The following is a 22,616-nucleotide window of genomic DNA, read 5'->3' on the forward strand; positions in this document are numbered from 1 at the left end:
CTTACTTACTCACTAACTAACTAAATAAGATAAATAAACAAAAAAAATTTTTAATAATAGTAAAAGAGAAGAAGACAGTTTATAACCAACATACCCAAAAAGAAGAAAATACTAAAGGGTGTTCTTCATGGAACAGGAAAATAATTCTGGATGGAAACATGTAAATAGGAAGAAATGAAGAGTAATGGAAAGGTTAAGGATGTGAGTAAATCTTTATGGACGCTGATTATATAAAGTAATATCATCTTGTGGGGTTTAAAACATATGAATAAAAATACCTGAGAGGAGAGACGCCTGGGTGGCTCAACTGGTTAAGTGTCTGCCTTTGGCTCAGGTCATGATCCCAGGGTCCTGGCTGGGATCGAGTCCCACATCAGGCTCCCTGCTCAGTGGGGAACCTGCTTCTCCCTCTGCCTGCTGCTCCCCCTGCTTGTGTGTGTGGGCGTGCCCACGCTCTCTCTCTCTGACAGTAAATAAAATCTTAAAAAAAAAAAAAAAAAACCTGAGAGGAGTTCTACATCTATCTAAGATGTAGCAAGTCAGAAAGAACACTGCTTTTGAGTTAACAATAAACAAAAACAAATAAATGACAAAATAACTTCTTAAAATGCATCAGAAAGCTCAGGTCCCAGGGCAACAAAGTAGACTGAAATCTAAAGACAGACCTCCAAGGAGACAGGAGGCAAGTACTGGTTCATCCGTGGCATAACAAATGAGGAAAAGACACAGGGCACAACATAACCAATTAATAAAAATACAGCTAAAATTATGAACAAACTGATAAAGTCTGAGTATGGACTAGCATGAACACGTAAAACCTCTGGGATTCATAGACACAAGGGGAGTTCACAACCACCTACAGGCTCTTCTCCACAGACCTCCCCCAAATACTCAGGACAAAGATCAGAGATAGGGCAAAAGACCAGAGAAAAACTCCTTCGGGTAGGATGATCCTGGACAGGAACCCTCAAGGGCACAGAAGGCACAAAAAGCTGACTAGATCCTCTCCCTTACTGAACAAAAGCCTCAAGCTGCGTGGGGGCAGCAAATCTTGTCACCCTCACGGCATAGGTGAAGACCTATTGCTGTTACAGACCAACAGAAGGGCAAATAAAAGTATCCTGCACAAGACCTGCCAGATGCAAGGCAAAGCAAGAATGCCACAGGTGAGATCAGGGTCACTGAGAAAGCCCCACCACTGAGAACAGCGGCCCTGGAGCTGAGACTATGGTAGACTGGGGCAACAGAGAACATTCCTGTCCTCCACTCCCCCACACAAATAACCACTAAACACATCATATTCAAACTCCTGAAACACAGAGATAACAAGAAAATATTGGAGGCAGGAATCTTTATATTGGCTCTATGACAGCTCAACCGTAGAACTTTGTACTATAATTACTCAGGGCTTCGTTCACCTTTTCTAATAGACCGTGAGCTCTTCAAAGGTAAAGCTCTTCAAAGGTAAAGAACAATTTTAACTACTGTCTACATCTCACAAAATCCTTTGGCCGTAAGAAGTACTTAAATAAAGTATTTATTAAATTACTAAATATGAAGCAAAATGACAAGATACTATCATCTCCTAAGTCTGTAACACCTCTTTGCTTTCCCAATCATGAAAAGCTCATCCTTCTACTACATAGCTAAATACTTAAGGATTGGGAATCAGCTCTAAGAACAGAATCCAAAATGTACTGCGAAAGGGCAAGAGAGAATAAGCAAATCAGTTCTTTACAGATAAAGAAAACAAAGGCCGAGAGGATGAGACATTTTTCATTCAGAATCCTCATTTGTAGAACCTCACATGCCTTGCACAGATGGAGCCTTGGTTCTGTTTTATTTTAAATATAGATTTTGTTTTAGCAATGAGAAGAAGCTCAATAATTTCCTAGCTAAAATCTGAAGATTTAGATTTTTCAGAAAAATTTCAGTGAAAAGAACCTTAAAATCTCCCTAAAACGGGAATCTTCTGGAATGAGCTTACTTTAAAATATTACCAGTATTTCTGAAATAGGAAAAAAGAGAACAGCACTTAACTCCAAGCAACTAAATCACCTATAAAACTTGTATCTTTTAATGCTCATTATGTAATTATCTAGGTTTTTGTTGTTTTGTAACTAAACTAAAAGCTGAGTTTCCTAGGACACTTTTAGGAGAAACTGGTCTTCAGAAAATTCCCAAACAGGTAGAACCAAAGGGAAAGAGCTGTCCTCTCATTTTAACCATCCTTATTTATCTTGATGCTACCTCACCCACTGGTCAAATGTGCCTCTCTTTTCAAATACTTGTCTTTTAGAGTAAGAATAAAATACAGAGTGATCTCTAAAGAAACCTGGCAAACTTAAGTATCACAGCTGCTAAGCAGACTGTCAATGAAAAATTACTTGGGATGATACTGTCAGTACTATATATTAAGGGGTCATAATTTAACACTTTGTTTTGAATTCTAGGACGGTTTAAGAATTGTTGACATCCAAAAACAAATAATCTTGTTTTGGCCACTGAATCATAAAGAAAATGCAACCAAATCCTGATACCCTAGACACTACAGTATATTGCTCATTGTACTTCCCCTCTGCTGAGTTGCAGACAGAAGGAAGATAAGGAAGGAAAAGGGATTCTTGACAAGGAGAGAATAAAGCACTTACACTTCATAGGACTTTCTAGCCACAGATGCCAGGTGCTACCCACTGAAATCCAGGCTTGGACTAAGCTCCACATTTCTGAAAGGACCATCTCAACCGAAGCCTGGGGCTCAGAGTCAGCAGGAGGAAGCTGCAGCTCCCACCAGCAGCACATTTCAAAGAGGCTGCAACAAGAGAACATTTTCCATTTAAGCATCTAATTCCAATCTTCCATTTCACAAAGCAGTAGCAGAACAGGCCTTTACATCAGTCTTTTCAAAAGATATTTCCATGACTATGTGATGAATATGAAGCAGGCTATGGCCCAGCAATCCTTTCACTAACATACTCTAAGTCTTTCATTATACTTCACAGCAGATCCTAAAAGTACTTGCCCTTTCTTTTTCTTTAATGGTGCTCTGTTGCTCCAAGACTCACTTCTACACCAACAGTTCTAAAACTGCCGAATCAACCTAAAATCACTGAGCAGGCAGGCTGTCAACAAAGCAAGCACACACCCAGACAGGAGCCTAAGGATTCATTAGCTGCCAAGAATTGGAAGCGGATTAAAGCTGCTAGTTAATCCTACAAAAAACTGCTCAAATTAAGCAGAATTACTTAAAATACTTCACTGAGGACAGAAGAGCTCTGGCAAATAGAAAATGAGGTTCTGGAAATACAAATATTTCAGTGAAATTTGAAAAGTAACATAAAAGTATCAGGTTGCTGTACTTTTTTAAGCATTTCAATTAATGAATGATACATTTATTATATAAAGACTTTTATTTATTTTTTTTAAAGATTTTATTTATTTATTTGAGAGAGTGAGAGAGAGAGAGAGAGTACATGAGAGGGAGGAGGGTCAGAGGGGGAAGCAGACTCCCCGCTGAGCAGGGAGCCCGACGCGGGACTCGATCCTGGGACTCCAGGATCATGACCTGAGCTGAAGGCAGTCGCTTAACCAACTGAGCCACCCAGGCGCCCTATAAAGACTTTTAAAGATTTACAGTATATTGGGGGAAGAGACTAAGACAGAGTAGAGTAAAAAGAATAAAACAAAACCCCCCAAAAAACTATCAGTCCAAGAACAAAAGCTTTAGACATATACCCTATAACAATGTGGTAAAGAGCTAGAAAACGAGAATTTCCCAAATCAAGAAAAAAAATCATTCCCCTGAGACAGATTAAAAAAAAGAGTAAGTCTAATTTACCTGAAACAGAGAAAGTAACTTTTTAATTTGGTCAACTATCTTAAGCCTTTGTATCTAATCTTTCATGAGAATTTTACAAATTTAGGATAAACTGCTAGTTCTGTCACGAGTTACTTTCTGATGGTTTTCTTAGGGAAAGAAAATGGTTTGAAGGAGTATTAAGAAAAACATAAACTATGGAGCCTAAAAGATAACCATTACTACCTAAAAATGATATTTTTCAAAATAACTTGTTTTGTAAGATGGCCTGAAATACAGAAACCATGATGAAATGAACTTAGCTAAAATCTTCACCACAGCAGTGATAAGTCAACAATGCCCATCTCCAAAAGCAGAGTGTAAATGAAAAACAGTCATAAAAAGCCCCTAGCAGGCTCCCATACCCACAGAATACTCTTGTTGCGCATGAAATAACTTTTCTAGAAGCAAAAAGGCTCCTTTATAGAGACAAATTCAGCCAACTTAAACATTTTCACAGCCATCTCCATAATAATTGAATAAATAATTAAAAGGGAGATACTATTTCCCTTATAGGAGGGTAGAGATTCCTAGCTAAAAATAATTCTTTAAAAGATCATTAAGCTATTCAAAGTCCACGAGAAATTTCCAAACACTCTTCAAGTCAACTTTCAGACTGTAGCATCCACATGCATTGTTCTATCTTGATTTCAATGAAAGCAATCAGTAAGACCAAATGACAGCACTGAATCCTGTGGCCGCCTCAGTTTCTGATGAGATCCCCACGTTTCTGGGACAAGCATTTTCGAACAATTGTAAGTCCTAATGAACTCTGTCAAATGAAATTTGGCTCAAATTTATGACTGTCAGTCACGCATAATATGGTACTGAGAAATCCTGCCAAAATATTTTCATGACAAGTGTAAAAAATCCCTATCCAAATTTAAAATCCTCAATAACCTAAGTACGTGAACGTGAACCTCAAGAATGGCCCTGAAAAAAGATAAATAAATCTGGATCCATAAAATCAACTTTGTTTGGGAGTGACTCAAGCATGCATTCCTTGGTAATCACTTTGCTTGCTGTGGGCCTTACTAATTATACTAGGCAGTCCTATTTTAAAAGCAGAAAATGCCAACCTTGAAACCATTTGAAACAAAGCCAAGGTAAGTACTTCCTAAAAGCCAAAAATATAGAAAACGTATTTCCTTTAATCACTGGTCTCTATTCCTGCCCATCTGAGCCAAGTTTTACAACAACTCATACAAACCAGAAGAATGAGAATATTCTCAGACATATTAAGCATATGTTAACACTGTGCTGAAGATTCAAGTTTTTCAGTCTTATAGGAATGTGGAATGTCTAGCTTAAAGTGTTGTAAAAAAAAAAAAAAAAAAGCATCGAAGTGTTAGAAAACTCTGAAACCTTATGTAAAAAACATGTATATTTTCAGGTCTAATTCTAAGTACTTTCTTCTGTTCTGGGGCCATTTAAATAGTGTTATACATGGCTGAAACAGAAAATACAAGAAAACAATGAATACAGAGGAAAAACTGAAAAGAACTGTGCTATGGGCTTGAGAAAAAATAAGTAAAATACATAATGAAAACTCCATTAACAAAAAATTTCTTACCAAAAGAAAAAAACCATGTTTCATAATATTGTCATTTTGGAAACTCTACCAGAAAGGAAAATTAAGTGAGTATTTTTAAGGACTTCTGCACGACAAACACTACAATATTTTGCCCTTTAGCAGCACTATGAACTTCCAGTAACAAGAAATAAAGCTCCTATCTGAGACTTCAGCCGTACAGCAGTAAAACACTCTCTGGTAGTTACTTCAGTACCAGGGTACAAGCTAGAAAAATACAAGAGATGTAATCTGAGCAATTTCAACTTCCTATGAATTAAATTTGTTTTCAAGTTCATCAGAGCTTAAAATTCTACAAAATCTGGAAAACAGTATGGCAGTTCCTTAAAACAAAAAAAAAAACAAGCAGCATTACCATATAACCAGTAATTCCCTTTCTGGATATATACTCAGAAGAACTGAAACCAGGGCCTCCTCCAAAAGGTATTTGTATACCCATGCTCATAACAGCATTATCTGCAATAGCCAAAAGGTAGAAGCAACCCAAGTGTTCATTGATAGATGAGTGGATAATCAAAATGTGGTACATACGTTATTATTCAGCCTTAAAAGAGGATGAAATTCTGACAAATGATACACCATAGATGAACTCCGAGGACATTATGCTATGTGAATAAGCCAGTCACAAAAGTTCAAATACAGTATGATTCCATTTATATGAGGTACCTAGAGTAGTGAAATTCACAGAGATAGAAACCAGGTTGCTAGGGGCTGGGGGATGGGGAGGGAAAAATGGGGAGTTAACTGTGTTTAATAGGCAGAGTTTCAGTTTTACAAGATGAAAAAGTTTGGAGATGAATGGTGATAATGGATGCACAACAACATAAATGTACTTAAACCCATTAATCTGTACACTTTAAAATGGTTAAATGGTGAATTTTATGTTATGTACATTTTACTGCAATTTTAAAAAAGGAATGATTGTGAATGAACCTTAAGGACATTATGCTAAGTGAAATAAACAAGACACAAAAGTACAAATAGTATATGATTCTACTTATACAAGGTATCTGGAATAGTCAAATTCATAGAGACAAAAAGTCGAATGGTGCTGCCAGGGGCTGGAGAGAAGAGGCAATGGAGAGTTATTATTTAATAGGTACAGAGTTTTAGTCTGGGAAGATGAAAAAGTTCTAGAGACCAGCGGGGATGATAGCTGCACAACGACATGAATGTACCTAATGCCACTGAACTGTATACCTAAAAATGGTTATTTATGTTATGAATATTTTACCACAATAAAAAAAAAACTATGCAATCTATTTTCCATTTTCTTTATAGGCATCAGTGCAATCAACATAAAAAAAAAATGAACTATCTGGAAAGCTTTGGAAGAAAACTGTGTTATAATTAGAAAATGCAGCACTGCCCTGATAATTTTATATCCTGAATCGCACTACCAACTCTGGTCCAAGGCCTGGGAAGACAAGAAATAAACTAATCCAAACATGGATGAATGCCACTGGCTAACAGACTACCATGCCAACATAAATACCATCACAAATTCTCACTCATAGTTTCCAACACACCAAAGACATGAAATGTCTGTATCTGCACTGTCCAAGACTTGGAATGTGGCAAATACGGAACTGATTTTAACTCTTATTTAATTTTAATTAATTTAAGTAGCCACAATAGCCATCTGGCTAATGGCTACCATATTAGATGACACAGCCAGATTGCTAAACTCTGGAATACAGGTCTCTGGTTTTTATCATTTATGTGTTTCCAGTTTCCAGCAATGCAAGGCATACAGTAGTCCTGTTCATTGAATTAACTGATCCACAAATTTGTAGATGAATATTTTCTCTTTTCTAGAAAGCTCTCCTTTCAAAAGCATGTCATGTTTTAAGAGTCACTTAACTGGAGGATGACAGCATAAGCATAAAAAAAGCCCAGATTTTCAGATATGTCAAGTCAATAACTGCAATTGCTAAAAGAAAAATCAAAGACCCTAGATTTTTTTTTAACTAGGCTAAAGAATTAAGAAATTCCAGAGAGGAAAATTATTAAGAAAGAAATCCGAAGCTGAAATTCCATGATCCATGACTTTCCTGATAGGATATTTAGAATAAAATTCCCAAGGATATGTGACAAACCAAACATGACGTCAACTTAGTCCATCAGAGCATGATTTCATTTGATTGCTTTTTATGATTTCATCATTCCGTTTCAGTTTCCAGACTGAACTATAAAATTTTTGAGCTAACCTCTGACCCACAGATTGTGTCTATAAAAGTAGTCTCCTTATAATCTAACTTACAAACTCAGAAGAAATGCATAGCATAATTCATTAGCTGTATAAAGAGATGGTCTTTCCTTCTATTGCTTGCTTTCTACACCGTCTACTCATTTGGGTTACCAGAAGTGGACAAAGTGTTCAGAACAGTTCACTGATAGGCTTCCTTTAAGATCTGTCTCAAAATAACTTGCTTTATTTTAAAACACTTTGGATATCAGTGATACCTGCCTATCACATAAATCAAAACCATGGCTGTAGGTTGTTTCCAAGAATTTTGTCAGGAAAAAAAAAAGTTTAGAGTAATGAATATAGATTCTTTGGCAAATGGTTGTTTTATATAAATACTACAGAAAGAGAAAAGATGCTAACTCATAGCATGGACTAAACCTTATCTAAATTACACCTTTAAACCAAATCTATTGTCACCAGGTCATTAGAATTCTACTAAATGGCTTAAGATTAGTAAAGTGAGAGTTAAGAGGGAAGTGATACGTTTTTTCAAAATGTATATTCTTCTGGGGTGCCTGGGTGGCTCAGTTGTTAAGCGTCTACCTTCAGCTCGGGTCATGATCCCAGGGTCCTGGGGATAGGGCCCCACATCAGGCTCCCTGCTCCCTCCCCCACTCCCCCTGCTTGTGTTCCCTTTCTCGCTGTGTCTCTCTCTGTCAAATAAATAAATAAAATATATTAAAAAAAAATGTGTATTCTTCAAAATGGTTTTCAAACAAACTAGGCAAATTCTTTCCTTAACAACAAACTTGAAATTAAAACACTATATGCCTGTTACTACACTAGAACAGATTTTTAGTCTGTACTTAGTGGCTACCTCGAGAAAGCCTCATTGAGTCAAAAAGTTCCTCTCCTTTCCTGTACCCAAGTCTTTTAAAGAGTAAAATGAGGGCAATATAAATTTATCTCACAAAGGTTGTGTTTTTTTCCAAAGATTTTATTTATTTATTTGAGAAAGAGCAAGAGAGAGCACAAGTGGAAGGGGGAGGGAGAAGGAGACTCCCTGCTGGGCTGATACCAGGACCCTGAGATCATGACCTGAACTGAAGGCAGACTCTTAACTGATTGAGCACCCAGGTGACCCTCACAAAGGTTGTTTAAAAAAAAAAGGGGGGGGTGGATGGAGGGGCACCTGGGTGGTTCAGTTGGTTAAGCAACTGCCTTCGGCTCAAGTCACGATCCCAGGATCAAGCCCTGCATCGGGCTCCCTGCCTACTTCTCCCTCTCCCTCTGCCACTCCCACTGCTTGTGCTCTCCTGCTGTCAAATAAATAAAATCTTTAAAAAATAAATAAATAAGGATGGAAAGACTCAAAACAGAACATCATAGGAGGCTGAATAATATTATTTTCAATTACCCACGGGTATGGTAGAGAGAGGCAGCAAAAATAAATGAAATCCACAGGTAAAGACAAATTTGAGACATCCAACTATCCCTTCGGAGGTGCCTACAAGCAGCTATTCATTCAACACACATTTTTGTTTTTAAAGATTTTATTTATTTATTTCTGCGAGAGAGAGAGCAGGAGCAAGGGAAGGAACAGAGGAAGAGGGACAAGCAGACTCCACACTGAGCATGGAGCCTGATGTGGGTCCCTGAGATCATGACCTGAGCAGAAACCAAGAGTCAAACGCTTAACCTACTAAGCCGCCACCCAGGTGCCCCTCAACACACATTTTTAAGAACCTTTGTGTCAGGCACCTTGATCACTGCTTTCTTAATAACCATTAAATTATTCCCTCAACTGTATTATATAAACAAATAAAATGATTCTACAGTCTAATGGGGGAACAAAACAGATTTTCAAAAAGGTAAAAAAAAATTACAAATGCAATTATATAAAGTGCTCTGGGTGTTCAGTGGAGGCAGAATGATTTTCATTTGAAGAGAATCAGTTAAGACTTCAAGGAGAAAGAATTTAGGCTAGGCTTTGAAAAGATTGGTTAGTTTCTTCATTTGAAGACAAGACAGGGAAAGAGTAAAACCACAGAGGTATGAAAGAATTAAAGAAATAACAAAATTGGACAGAGAAAGCATTCTCTACCACCTCCCTTCTCCCTCCCCACCATAACCATTTGCTTACTATGGGAAATACTACAGCTGTATGAATGCTGATGGGAAAGACGCAGTAAAGAGGGAGTCTGTAGATGCAAGTGAGAGACAGGATAACCAAAAGATCAAGGTTCCTAAGAATTCAGAAAATGGATGCAGAGCACCTAGACCTGACAGGAGAAGGGAGAAGCAGTTGGCTACACCTATGCTGAAGTTATACCAAATCAGAGGTGAAGGGCTGATGGTACAGCATATTTAAGAAAATTACTAGAATGATAGACCTTGTAATCCAAATTAGAGAGAAGTAAAGACAAGACCTAATGAAGAAACAATAGGAGCCAGTCAACTGAATAAGGTTTTGATGAAATTCAAGAACTAATTCAGGGATTTGTTTAACATGATTGAACTGATTGAATACATTTGTTTGCAAGGTCCCTTCCAAAAATCTACTAAAATCAGAGTAAAGAGATTTTTTAAAATGGGGGGGGGGGGGTGTTCCACAAGGACAAAAAGAATGGAAACATGACTGATATTAACAAAACTGTGAAAACTAGAATGCTTATGGAGGAGTTAACTGTCTTAGCAGGTCTAAAAAAGTTGAAACTTTTTCAGAGGAAGGACAGGATGAGAAAGGGGAAGCCAAGGGGGCAAAATGATTCACGTTGCAAAATCTCAGTGAATTTAAAGTACCAGGTACAAGAATTAAAAGGTACATATGAAGGCAGATGCACAGGTGGAACAAAAAACAAAGGAGTGGGTTCAAAATCTGTAATAAGCAGTTAGACTGAGATCTTCCCCGTGACTTAGTCGCCAGGCTACTATCCTCCCACCATCACAGAAGACTCAAGATTTACTCTGGAAAGACTGATACAGAGGGACTCTGCACTCTTAGCCAACAGACCCACCTAAGGACAAGAATATCATACTGGGGCACCTGGGTGGCTCAGTCGGTTAAGCGTCTGCCTTTGGCTCCAGTCGTGATCCCAGAGTCCCGCATCGGGCTCCCTGCTCCGTGGAGAGCCTGCTTCTCCCTCTGCCTCTGCCTCTCTCTCTCTCTCATGAATAAATAAATAAAATCTTTAAAAATAAACAAATAAAGCCTACATACATAGTGGTAAGATCCATTCCCTGGTTCATTCTCCCACCTGCACTGGCAGCCCCATTTATATGCAGAGGATTGCTCTCAGGATAAAAGTGGTCCAAGAAAAAAGACCAACAGAAATATAAGAGAGAAGGGGTAAAGGTTCCCTTCTCAATTAGCCATCAAATAAGGGAGTAATCCAAGAAAAGATCATGGGATCCAGGATTCAATGCACCTAACACAAGAAAGAGAATGTAATTCCCTAGGAGGGTTTAAATAGAGATCCCAGGACAATAATTATGCAACAGACCTGGAGAATAACAAGGTCAGATCAAGCAGGAAGATAGAGCCCTCTAGGGAGAGGTTTTCTTCTACCAAAAAAGGAAACATTACCAATCTGAACATACTAAGAGGATATTTACATACTCACAGAGGGTTTTGAACAAATTATTACAGATATACAGAAAATGAAGCAAATGTGAAAGAAAAAGGTAATGACTACCACCAGAAAAAAAAAAAGTTGCACAAAAAAAGGAAAAATTACCATGTTATATATGCTATGTGGTTCACAATGTGTGTTGTGTATATTTAACAAAAACTGATATAACTATGTTTAGAGAGATACAACAGAAGAGAAGATGGAGGGAGACCAAATCTTCATCTTTCACAGAAGAAAGTCTAAACATAACTGCTCTTTACATCCTAGGACTTTTTCTTGTAAAATCTCCATTTTATAACTTTTAAAGTTTTAAAAGTTTATTTTAAAATATTTTAAGTTTTAAAAATACAACTACGTGGGGTGCCTGGGTGGCTCAGTCATTAAGTGCCTGCCTTCAGCTCAGGTCATGATCCCAGGGTCCTGGGATCGAGCCCTGCATCGGGCTCCCTACTCCGCGGGAAGCCTGCTTCTCCCTCTCCCACTCCCCCTGCTTGTGTTCCCTCTCTCGCTGTGTCTCTCTCTGTCAAATAAATAAAATCTTTAAAAAAAAAAAACAAAACTACATTTTGGAGGGGGGGGTTGATTTTTGGTTTTGTTTTTTTATTGAGAGAGGGAGCATGTGAGCGAGAGGTCGGGGAGCTAGGAGAGGGAGAATCTTAAGCAGGCTCCCTGCCCAGTGCAGAGCCCCACGCAGGGGCAGGATCTCACGATCCTGAGATCATGACCTGAGCCAAAATCAAGAGTTGGACACTTAACTGACTGAGCCACCCAAGTGCCCCATAACTTTTTAATTTTGATAGAAATTAAAATTATAGATTTCAAAAAATTTCAAAAATTATAGATTTCAAAAAACGCCTACTATATAAGGTTACTTGAATCCCTAAGCAGCAAACTAGAAGAGTGGGTTGTGATCAGAGCAGATATCTGAGTTAGTGATGTGGGGGGCTGGTGACTTTTTTTTAAAGTAGGCTCCACACCCAGTGTGGAGCCCAATATGAGTTTTAAACTCACCACCCTGAGATAAAGACCTGAGCTTAACCAACTGAGCCAGCCAGGCACTCCCCGCCTTTTATTTTAAGTAAGCTCTATACCAACATGGGTCTTGCACTCATGATTGCAAGATCAAGAGCCACATACTCTACCAACTGAGCCAGCCAGGCACCCCAGGCTGGTGACTTTTTAATAATGACAAGATTCAGGTTGTGACTGTGTGACCATGTAGCTAAGTTAGTGACTTGAGTTGGTGGCTTTTTAGTAATGAAAAGATCCAAGATGTGACAGTGTGATCACGAGGCTGAGAAAAGGAGGTAAGGGAATTAAGGGCTGAAATGTCAGCTGAGTTGTGAATCCTGATGCTGAAGTTGCCTAAAAATGATGTGTTTTTAGGTCCACTTTTCCACCCTTCCCTACTGCTTTTTGCCCCACTATGCTGACCTATATGGACTATATCAACAGGTTCCAGTGTCCCCTAGCTTCTGTTTGGGTTTGCCCAAATAAGAATCCCAGGAGTTTAGGGGAATAAGGTCAATATATTTATTCCTCCAGACCGTCTCCTCTCAAGGCAGCCAACTCCACACTTTCCTTCGGAGTTCAAGTAACTATTCCCTCTCCTATTCCTTCCTGCCTATGGATGTTAATCAGTCTGGCTACTGGTTACTTCATTATCTCTTGTGGTACCACATTATACCAGCACCTTTGTAAACAATACTTTTATAAAATAAGCCCTCCTTGAATTATTCTATTACAAGTGTGCCATCTGTTCCTGTTGGGACCCTTACTGTAAATAGTAATAATGATGATAATGTAAGGTTGTAACAGAGAGTAGTGGCAAGTAAGAAGAGTGACTACCACTTAAATAACAATTACTAACATATCTTAAACTCTGGGTTCCAAGAACTTTTCTAAGCTTTTTGCAGATATTAACTCATTTAGTCATCACAAATATATTATGTGGCAAGCAGAGATTTTTGTCTGGGTCATTTGCATATACCAAAGCCTAGCACAGTCGCTGGTACAGGGTAAGCACACAAATATTTATTTTAAAATACACACAACAAAAAGCAAGTTTGTATCAGATTTATAACTCCCCAAAAACTAAACACTAAATAAGAGCACATGTGAATGATTTTCTTGTGTAGCCTACAGTGAGTCTTATTCCTTTATTTTTTCCCATGAGTTTATCCAGAACTTGGGATCCTCAAATTTTTAAATGTAATATCTAAAGCCAAAGTTGCAAAAATTTAAATATCAGTTATTAGTTTTAAAAAAGAAAGGGGAAGGAGTATCAGTTATTAGTTTTAAAAAAGAAAGGAGAAGGAGTAAACTTTAAAAATATGCTTAGGAATATAAAATGCAAAAATAAGAAAGTCAGCAAGATCACCAAGTATACACACACATAGAAATAAAGCACAGAAAGAGTATGAAATTTAGAGGAAAGTTAAGACACGTGAATCAAAGAATGCAGAAATACAATAGGTCTAACAGGTTGAAATTAAACCCCTAACTGGATGTTCACACAGTCATATGGAATAATCAAGGCAGCTATGGATACCAATATCTTACAAAGAACCTTTTTTCCTCAAGGAAAAAAACAAGGTTAGGGAACAAATATGCAGCAAGATGTAAACTAACTGCAAGGATTTTCAACTGGTATTTTTCTCTTTACATCACGTTGTACTCCAAAACACGGTGGAAATTCGCGTGTAAAAGAATCTAGAAACCTGAGAAGTTTCGAGAATAATAGATTCAAACTATCACTGTTACTTAATGAAAAATCAGTAAGGCACACTAAGGTGCAAGGCTACGACTGGGACGGAATTGCCAGACGCGAACACTGGGACACCGAGAGGAGACGGATAAAGCATCCGTAAGTGGAAGATGGAGAGAGACTGGGACTGGATTTGAAGGAAGACTAAACGCGAAAGCAGGGCCTAAGAAACAAGTAGCAAGCGTAAAACTTAAACAGGACCAGATTGATACCACAAGCGAGTACAGGACCTACAAATCTGATTGTACGGGGTGGGGAAAGGGCCAGTTCGCGACCGACCAGCTGCGACTAGTTTCCGAAAAGCGGCATAAACGTAGCCTCGCAGCCCCACCCCGCGGCAGCAGCTCCTCCCTAAGGAGCATCTCACGAGGCCAACCGCCCGGCTCAGGATCCAGCTCGAGCCTAGGTCCCACCCCGCCCTTGCCCCGCGGCGCAGAACGGCCTCTCTGGGCCCCTCACCGAACGCTGCAGCTCTCCAAGCCAAAACGAGGCGCGCTCCTTTCCGCTGGGATCTGGGTCGTGGTAAAGCGCCTGCACTGCTTGGTATACGAGCTGCAAAGTCGGCTTTGCCCCTTCCATGGTGGTGGCAGTGGTAGCGACAGCGACGGCTCTGGCTGTTCTCCCGAGGCTTCTCCGGTTGCTCCGCCTTCAAGCTTCCTCACTGTGTCGGCCACGGCCGCTCCCTGACTGGCGCCATCTCCTCTTTGGCCGTTACCAGGGCAGAGGGGTTCCCGTGGAAGTTGCCCCCTCGGAAACAGAGGTTAGATTGTATTCGGGTTCCCGGCTTTTTTTCCTATCCTCCCACTAGACTCCAGACTTCTGAGTTCAGACGCCGATACTCGCCTCTTCACCCACTGAATTGCCTTCAGAAGTCTGTCCCCGCACCACACAAACCACGCAGTGTACTTCAGCGGTGTTAACCCGGACCGGAAGTCGCAGCACCGGTACCTTTGGCACACTTCCGCCCGGTGCAGCGCAAACGGCCTTCTTCCCGGCACGCCTCCTCCTGTCTCCCCGCCCCCTCCCGGAAGTGGCCCTGCCGAGCCAGGAGCTGGGAAGAGGCAGTCGGTTGTGGTTCTCTCCGTTACTTGCGTACGACTGGAGCAATAGGACCAGTGTGTTCCATACCTGAGCTGCTCTTCTCTCCTTGGCAGTGGGTCCAAGGTCTTTCCAACCCCCTTCGGACTTCTCCATTCCTATCCAGGGAATCCTTTCTGACGCCCGTGGACAAGGCGCCTCAATTCAACCATCCGTGCAGTGTCCACCGTACTGGAAATGCAAAGATAACTGAAGACAGGGTTTCTGTACTGACTTTGGTGGATGAGACAGACACGTAATGTACAAGTAATGTACAAAACTGAAATATGTGCCACACTGAGATGAACCCAAAATGCCTACAATCTCTGCTCAGCCCCTTGTCTACTAAGTTCTTAGCCCAAAAAGGTATTTTATTCTATTGCTCAGGACACTCTGAACTCCATGGTATTTACATACATCTTTAGGATCATTTCCACATTGAGGGGCGCCTGGGTGGCTCAGTCATTAAGCGTCTGCCTTCGGCTGGGGTCATGGCCCCAGGGTCCTGGGATCGAGCCCCGCACTGGGCTCCCTGCTGGGCGGGAAGCCTGCTTCTCTCTCTCCCGCTCCCCTGCTTGTGTTCCCTCTCACTCTCTCTTTCTGTCAAATAAATATTTTTTAAAAAAAGGATCATTTCCACATTGAATTGAATTTTTGTGTATGTCTTTCCGAATCAAAAAACAAAGGTCTGACAATTCTCAATTCACAAAAGAAAATGGTAATCTTGGAATCTGCACTCTGAAGAAATTTTGGACAAAAGTATGTTAATGGATTTCCCAACATTGCTGCTAGTTCTTTGCAGTAATAAATGCACTATTTGATGAATGCTTACAATGTGTAAAGCACTGTAGTTAAAAAATCTGATTTAATCCTTTTGACAGCTACACCAACTAAATCCCCATTTTACAGAATAAGAAGTAGGTAATGTACTTTGCCCAAAGTTATACAGTTCTTAAAGTCAGGATTTGAATCCAAATAGGTTTCACTACCATGAAGCCTGTTAAATAATACAATTCCTATCAGCCTGTGTATTCGTTTCTGAATTGTTACTGTCAACAGATTTGAATTGCCAACATCATAATGAAAACAGTGCTACTGCACAGAATTGAGATGATTTCAGACAAAAGAAAAGAAACTTGATATTCTGGCAACCTAATTCATTCATTCATTCAGAAAAAATTTAGTAAGGGACGCCTGGGTGGCTCAGTTGGTTAAGCGTCTGCCTTCGGCTGAGGTCATGATCTCAGGGTCCTGAGATCGAGTCCCGCATCGGGCTCTCTGCTCAGTGGGGAGCCTGCTTCTCCCTCTGCCTTCTGCTCCTCCTGCTTGTACTCTCTCTCTGACAAATAAATAAAATCTTAAAAAAAAAATTTAGTAAGATCATTTTGGTCTCTGCCCTCATGGAGTTTATAGTCTAATTGCAAGGAAAGACCAGCCATACAGTTTAAAAGTTCTGTGAATATTCACAAGCTAAAGAATGATGTTGGACCTACCTTGCACATAAATGAAAAAATAAATCCCAGAACCTAAATGTAAGAGCTAAAACTATAAGACCCTTGGAAGAAAACAGGACTATATCTTCATGATCTTGGATTAGGCAATAGTTTCTTAGATATGGCACCAAAAGTACAACACCAAAAAGAAAAACGGGTAAATGGGACTTCATCAAAACCAAAAACTTTTGGGCGCCTGGGTGGCTCAGTCGTTAAGTGTCTGCCTTCAGCTCAGGTCATGATCCCAGGGTCCTGGGATTGAGTCCCACATCGGGCTCCCTGCTCGGCAGGAAGCCTGCTTCTCCCTCTCCTGCCTGCCCTGCTTCTCCCTCTCCCACCGCCCCCCCCGCTTGTGTTCCTGCTCTCGCTATCTCTCTCTCTGTCAAATAAATAAATAAAATCTTAAAAAAAAAAAAACAACTAAAAACTTTTGTGTGTCAAAGGGCACAATTAAGAAAGTGAAATGACAATCCACAAAATGAAAGAAAATTTTTGCAAATCATATATCTAAAGGATTAACATTCAGAATGTATAAGAACTCTTACAATTCAACAATGAAAAGACAAATCAATTTTTTAAATAGGCAAAGGATTTGAATAGATATTTCTCCAAACGAGATATACAGAACCATAATGAGATACCACTTCACACTCCCTGAAATGGCTAAAATAAGACATCAAGTGTTGGTGAGGATGTGGAAAGATTGAAACCCTCACACACTGCTAGTAGGATTGTAAATTGGTGCCGCTGCTTTGGAAAACAGTCTGGCAATTCTTCAAAACGTTAAATTTACCAAATGACCCAGCAGTTCCACTCCTAGGTGTATACCCATGAGAATGAAAACATAAGTCCATACAGACATTTGTACATGAATGTTCATAGTAGCATTATTTATAATAGCCAAATGAAAACAACCCTAAGCCTACCAACTGATAAATGGATAAACAAAATGTGATATATCCACATGATAGAATATTAAATATTAAAGTAATGAAGTACCCATCTGGAAGCCAAGGAGAGAGGCCTCAGGAAAACTTGGTCCACCAACACGTTGATCTGGGACTTCCAGCCTTCAGAACTATGAGGAAATAAATTTATGTCATTTTAATTAATTTTAAAAATAACGGAATGAAATACTGATACATGCTACAATGTGGATGAACCTTGAAAACATGCTAAGTGAAAACAGCCAGACCAAAAAAAAAAAAAGAGCCACATATTATATGATTTCATTAATTTGAAATATAAGAATAGGCAAATTTCTAGAGACAGAAAATAGATTAGTGGTTGCCAGGGGAGGGGAAGTGGGGAGAGAAGGAATATTCTGGAATTAAATAGTGATGGTTGCACAACTTTGTGAATATAAAAACCATTTTATACATCTTTAGGATGAATGTTATGGTATGTGAATTATATATCAGTAAAATCATTATTTTAAAAAGTTTTGTGATTAGAATTCTTAAAACACCACGTAGATATTTGGCCAATATTTGCAAAAACAAACAACCTCCCCACCCCATAGTGTCCTATTTCTCTTCATGTCCTCAAACCACTGTTACATAGTGGGTATATAGTAAATGTTTTAAATAACTTGTCTCCTAGCTCTTTAGTCAGAAAAATCAATCTAGTTGCAACGCTAAGTGGCTGGGCAAGGGGGGCAAAAACAGAAATAATAAACTTGTAGGGGCGCCAGGGTGGCTCAGTCGATTAAGCATCTGCCTTCAGCTCAGATCATGATCCTGGGGTCCTGGGATCGAGCCCCCACATCAGGCTCTGCAGTCAGTGGGGAGTCTGCTTCTTGCTCTTTCTCTGCCATTCCCCCTGCTTGTGTTTTTTCTCTCTCCCTCTCAAATAAATAAAATCTTAAAAAAAAAAAAAAAAGAAACTTGTAAATAATCCTGGTGAGGTCTGGTGGCCTAGAGGTCTGGTGGCAGTGCTGATGGAGATATGGATACTTAAGATGAATTTAGGAAGAAGAATTTTGATATGGTGATTGAGTTGTAGGTTGTGTTAGTAGGAAAGAGAAACCAGGGTTCTGAGTATGGAACCCAGAAGAAAAAAACAACTTTTGTGGTAGTGGGGAGGGGTGCAAGGGTGAAGATGTTGAGTTCAGTCTTAGCTATGTTGAGCATTGAGGCATTTATGAATGAGCCAAGGCCAGCAGACTGTAGTATGTGTGAGACTGAAGGCAGGGACTGGGTTCAAGATACAGATTTGAGAGTCATCATTATATATAGGTGGTGGGTAAAGACAAGGAAATGGTTGAGATGAGCCAGGGAGAAGGGGGGCTAAGGCAGAGCCCTACAGATAAACACTGAAGGATTGGCAAGGAAGTAGAGACTAGGAAGGAGTAGCCAGAAAGGAAAGTGGAGAACCAGGAGAATGTACTGCAAAGGGATCATCTTTGAAGCAGCATCAAATGCTCCAAAGAGGTCAAATACTGTTAGAATAATAAATCTGAAATAAAATTTTAGAAATATTTGAAATACCTGGGGCACCTGGCTGGCTCAGTTGGTAGAGCATGTGACTCTTGATTTCAGGGTTGTAAGTTTGAGCCCCATGTTGGGTATAGAGATTACTTAAAAATAAAATCTTTTTTAAAAAAATTGAAATACCAAAAGCTCTACAACTTCTGTCCTTAGGCACGATGGCCACCCTAGGAACACTGAACTCTGATGCAAAGTTCAATGGGCCTGACCCCACTCCCAACAGAAAGGTCCTCACTTCTTCTTACTCCAAGCAAAGAAATATGTTTTCTTTAAGCAAGAAGGTGTTTTTCTGAAGGGAAGAAAGAAAGAGAGGGTGTTTCTTTTACTCACTAGTGGTGAGCTTACCCCAAGGTGCAATATCATACATCAATAAACAAGTTCCTCTCTACTCCCAGACAGGTGCTGCCATGGGGACATCCATGAAAGCTTAGATCTGCCATGGGATGGTGCTTGTGACATCGTGGCCCCATCCAGTTCTCCTTAGTTCTCTTCTCTCGTCCCCTGACCCCTACTCCAAACCCCAGGATGAGGTGAGTCACTGAACTCTGGGGATAAGTTGTAAACACAGCGTGGCAGAGGCCAGTGGTTTCCTCTCAGTACCTATTCTTTTCTTGTTTGGGTTGTTCAACCTTTCCTAGAGTTCCCTGAATGAACACTTTTTTTCCTAACCGATTCAAACGGAGTTTCTGTCACCTGTCATCAAAGGAGTTTTGATTAAATGCTCTGCTGTCCCACTTCAGGCTGTCATAAATGCCATACCACAGACTGGGTGGCTTACATGACAGAAATTTATTTTCTTACAGTTCTGGAGGCTTCCTGGAAGTTCAAGTTCAGGGTGCCACCAAGTCAGGTGAGAGCTCTCTTTCTGGCTTGCAGATGACCAGATTCTCACTGTGTACTCCATACAGAGGGTGTCTCCATACAGAGGGAAAGACAGTGTGATCTCTCTCTCTTCCTCTTCTTATAAGGTCAAAGTCCTATTGGAATAGGGCACCACCCTTATGACCTCATTTAATCTTCCTTACCTCCGAAAAATCCTATCTGCAGATACTGTTGCATCAGAGTGAGGGCTTTATATGAATTTGGCGGGGAAGCAATTCAGTCCATAGCATCTGTCTCCACTTGGCCTTGGAGAGCCAGGAGAAGGCCCTCCTATTCACCCAAAAGAACCAGATAACATCAGACTTGTTTGGCACACAGATGATAGTAGAAACTCAAGCACAGCTGTGCGGACGGCTCTAAAACAGAGATACGCTGTGCTTAGCTAGAAGACAAAACCCTCAGATTGGATTTCACAGCTTCCTGCCAGGAACAAGCAGCCACAATTTTCTCAGGTTGTAAAAGAACACTTTTAGGGTAAAAAGGTGCATGCATAGGAATGTTCATCCCGGTGTGGTTTGCCCTAGTGGAAGACGAAAATATCCTAAATTTCCATCAATAAGGAACTGAACATTAGGGTGTATGCATACCTTAGATCCCAGGCAGCCATTGAAAATCAAGTCAGAACTATTGTTAATTTTGTTACATATCGATGAGGGATAGAAGCAGAAAAATGTTCACCTTTAGCCCCAAAGGCTGTCCTATAGCCTGCATAGTTCTGATAAGGATAAAACATGTGCCGGTTGCTACATTCTTAAAAGGTCTCGTGACTGCCTGTGCATCTCACTGATAGTTAATATGAAACTGAATGAAAAGCACCAGTGGACCTCTAGATAGCTTTGGGATGTGGGTTGGTCACCAGAAAGACCATTTCAAGGTTTGTAACTTTGGGCCCAACTGACCTCCTATGAGGGAAAAGGAGCTGGAGACTGAGTTCAATCATATGACCATTGATTTAATCAATCATGCCTAGTAATGAAACCCTGATCAAAACTCTGGACATTGAGGGGTGCCTGGGTGGATGCCCCAAGCGTCTGACTCTTGATTTCAGCTCAGGTCATGATCTCAGAGTCCTGAGATCAAGCCCCGCCTTGGGCTCTGCGCTGGGTGTGGAGCCTGCTTAAGATTCTCTCTCTCCTTCTCCCTCTGTCCCTCCCCCCTTTGCCCTCTCTAAAAAAACACAAATAAACAAACAAAAAAACCCCACATTTTTTAAAAAAAGATTTTATTTATTTATTTGACAGAGAGAGACACAGTGAGAGGAAACACAAGCAGGGGGGAGTGGGAGAGCGAGAAGCAGGCTTCCTGCTGAGCAGGGAGACCGATGTGGGGCTCGAGCCAGAAACCCTAGGATCATGACCTGAGCCGAAGGCAGACGCTTAACGACTGAGCCACCCAGGCGCCCCAACAAACAAAAAAAACCAAAACAAACCTCTGGACACTGAATCTCAGTGGAGCTTCTGACACGTTGATATGCTAGGAGGGTACCACACCCTGACTCCATGGAGAGGGGACATGGGAGCTCAGCCTTCCTCTCAGACCTCACCCCACATATAGCCTTTATAATAGACTTTAATCATCAGTGTAGCACTTTCCTGAGTTCTGTGAGTTGTTCTAGCAAATTACTGAACCTGTGGGGATTATGGGAACCCCTTAATTTGTAGCCAGTTGGTCAGGAGTGCAGGTGGCCTGGGGACCCCTAAGTAAGGCTGACATCTAAAGTGAAGGCCGTCTTGTGGGAGTCTGAGCTTAAGCCTGTGGAGTCTGATACTAACTCCAGATAGTTAATGTCAGAATTGAATTCTGCACCCCCCCCCAAAAAAGAATTGAATTGCAGTTCACCCAGTTGGGGTAGGAACAGAAAAGGTACAAAGTTCATGAAGTCTGTAATATGGTTTAACAGACATAAGCACCGCCCCCAAATCGTTGACGGAAATATGGCAAAATGTTAACAATTGTGGGGCACCTGGGTGGCTCAATCAGTTAAACGTCTGCCTTCGGCTCAGATCATGATCCCACCGGGATCCTGGGATCGAACCCCAAGTCGGGCTCCCTGCCCAGTGGAAAACCTGCTTCTCCCTCTCTCTTTGCCCCTCCCCCCAGCTTGCGTGTGTGCTCTCTCTCTCGCTCACTCTTGCTCTATCTCAAATAAATAAATAAAATCTTTTTAAAAATGTTAACAATTGTTAAATGGGGATTAGGAAAAGTGTCACTATATCATTCTCTCTACTTTCTATATGTTCGAAATTTTCCAAATTAAAAAAAAAGTCAAAACTGGGGGGAAAAATCATGTCAATTTTTATTTATTGACACGAAAAGATGTCAGAAAATCTTAGTAGAAACAGAAGCAGGGATGCCTGGGTGGCTCAGTCAGTTAAGCATCTGCCTTCAGCTCAGGTCATGATCCCAGGGTCCTGGGATCAAGTCCCGCATCGGGCTCCATGCTCAAAGGGAGCCTGCTTTTCACTCTCCCTATGCTGCTCCCCCTGCTTGTGCTCTCTCTCTAATAAATAAATAAAATATTTTTTTAAAAAGCTTAAAAAAAAACCAGAAGCAGGTTGTGCTCAGCACGTGAAAATACCCATTGATATAAAATTATATCTCTATTTGTATACAGGCAAGAAGAAGGGTCTGCAAGGAT

At 40.4% G+C, this 22,616-nt stretch overlaps 1 protein-coding gene across 3 annotated transcripts in view; it reads right to left on the reverse strand.

Moving 5' to 3' along the window:
• Window positions 1-14,796, reverse strand: part of TNPO3 (transportin 3) — a 78,921-nt gene extending 64,125 nt beyond the window's left edge. For all 3 annotated transcript variants that reach the window (XM_044919953.1, XM_044919952.1, XM_021699329.2), the window contains exon 1: window positions 14,497-14,796. In XM_044919953.1, coding sequence (XP_044775888.1) covers window positions 14,497-14,616 — 120 coding nt within the window. In that variant the 5' untranslated portion in view covers window positions 14,617-14,796. The remainder of the gene's footprint in view (window positions 1-14,496) is intronic.
• Between the last annotated feature and the right edge of the window lie 7,820 nt (window positions 14,797-22,616).

The sequence above is a fragment of the Neomonachus schauinslandi genome, chromosome 12 (assembly GCF_002201575.2).
Source record: "Neomonachus schauinslandi chromosome 12, ASM220157v2, whole genome shotgun sequence".
Classification (NCBI taxonomy): Eukaryota; Metazoa; Chordata; class Mammalia; order Carnivora; family Phocidae; genus Neomonachus; species Neomonachus schauinslandi.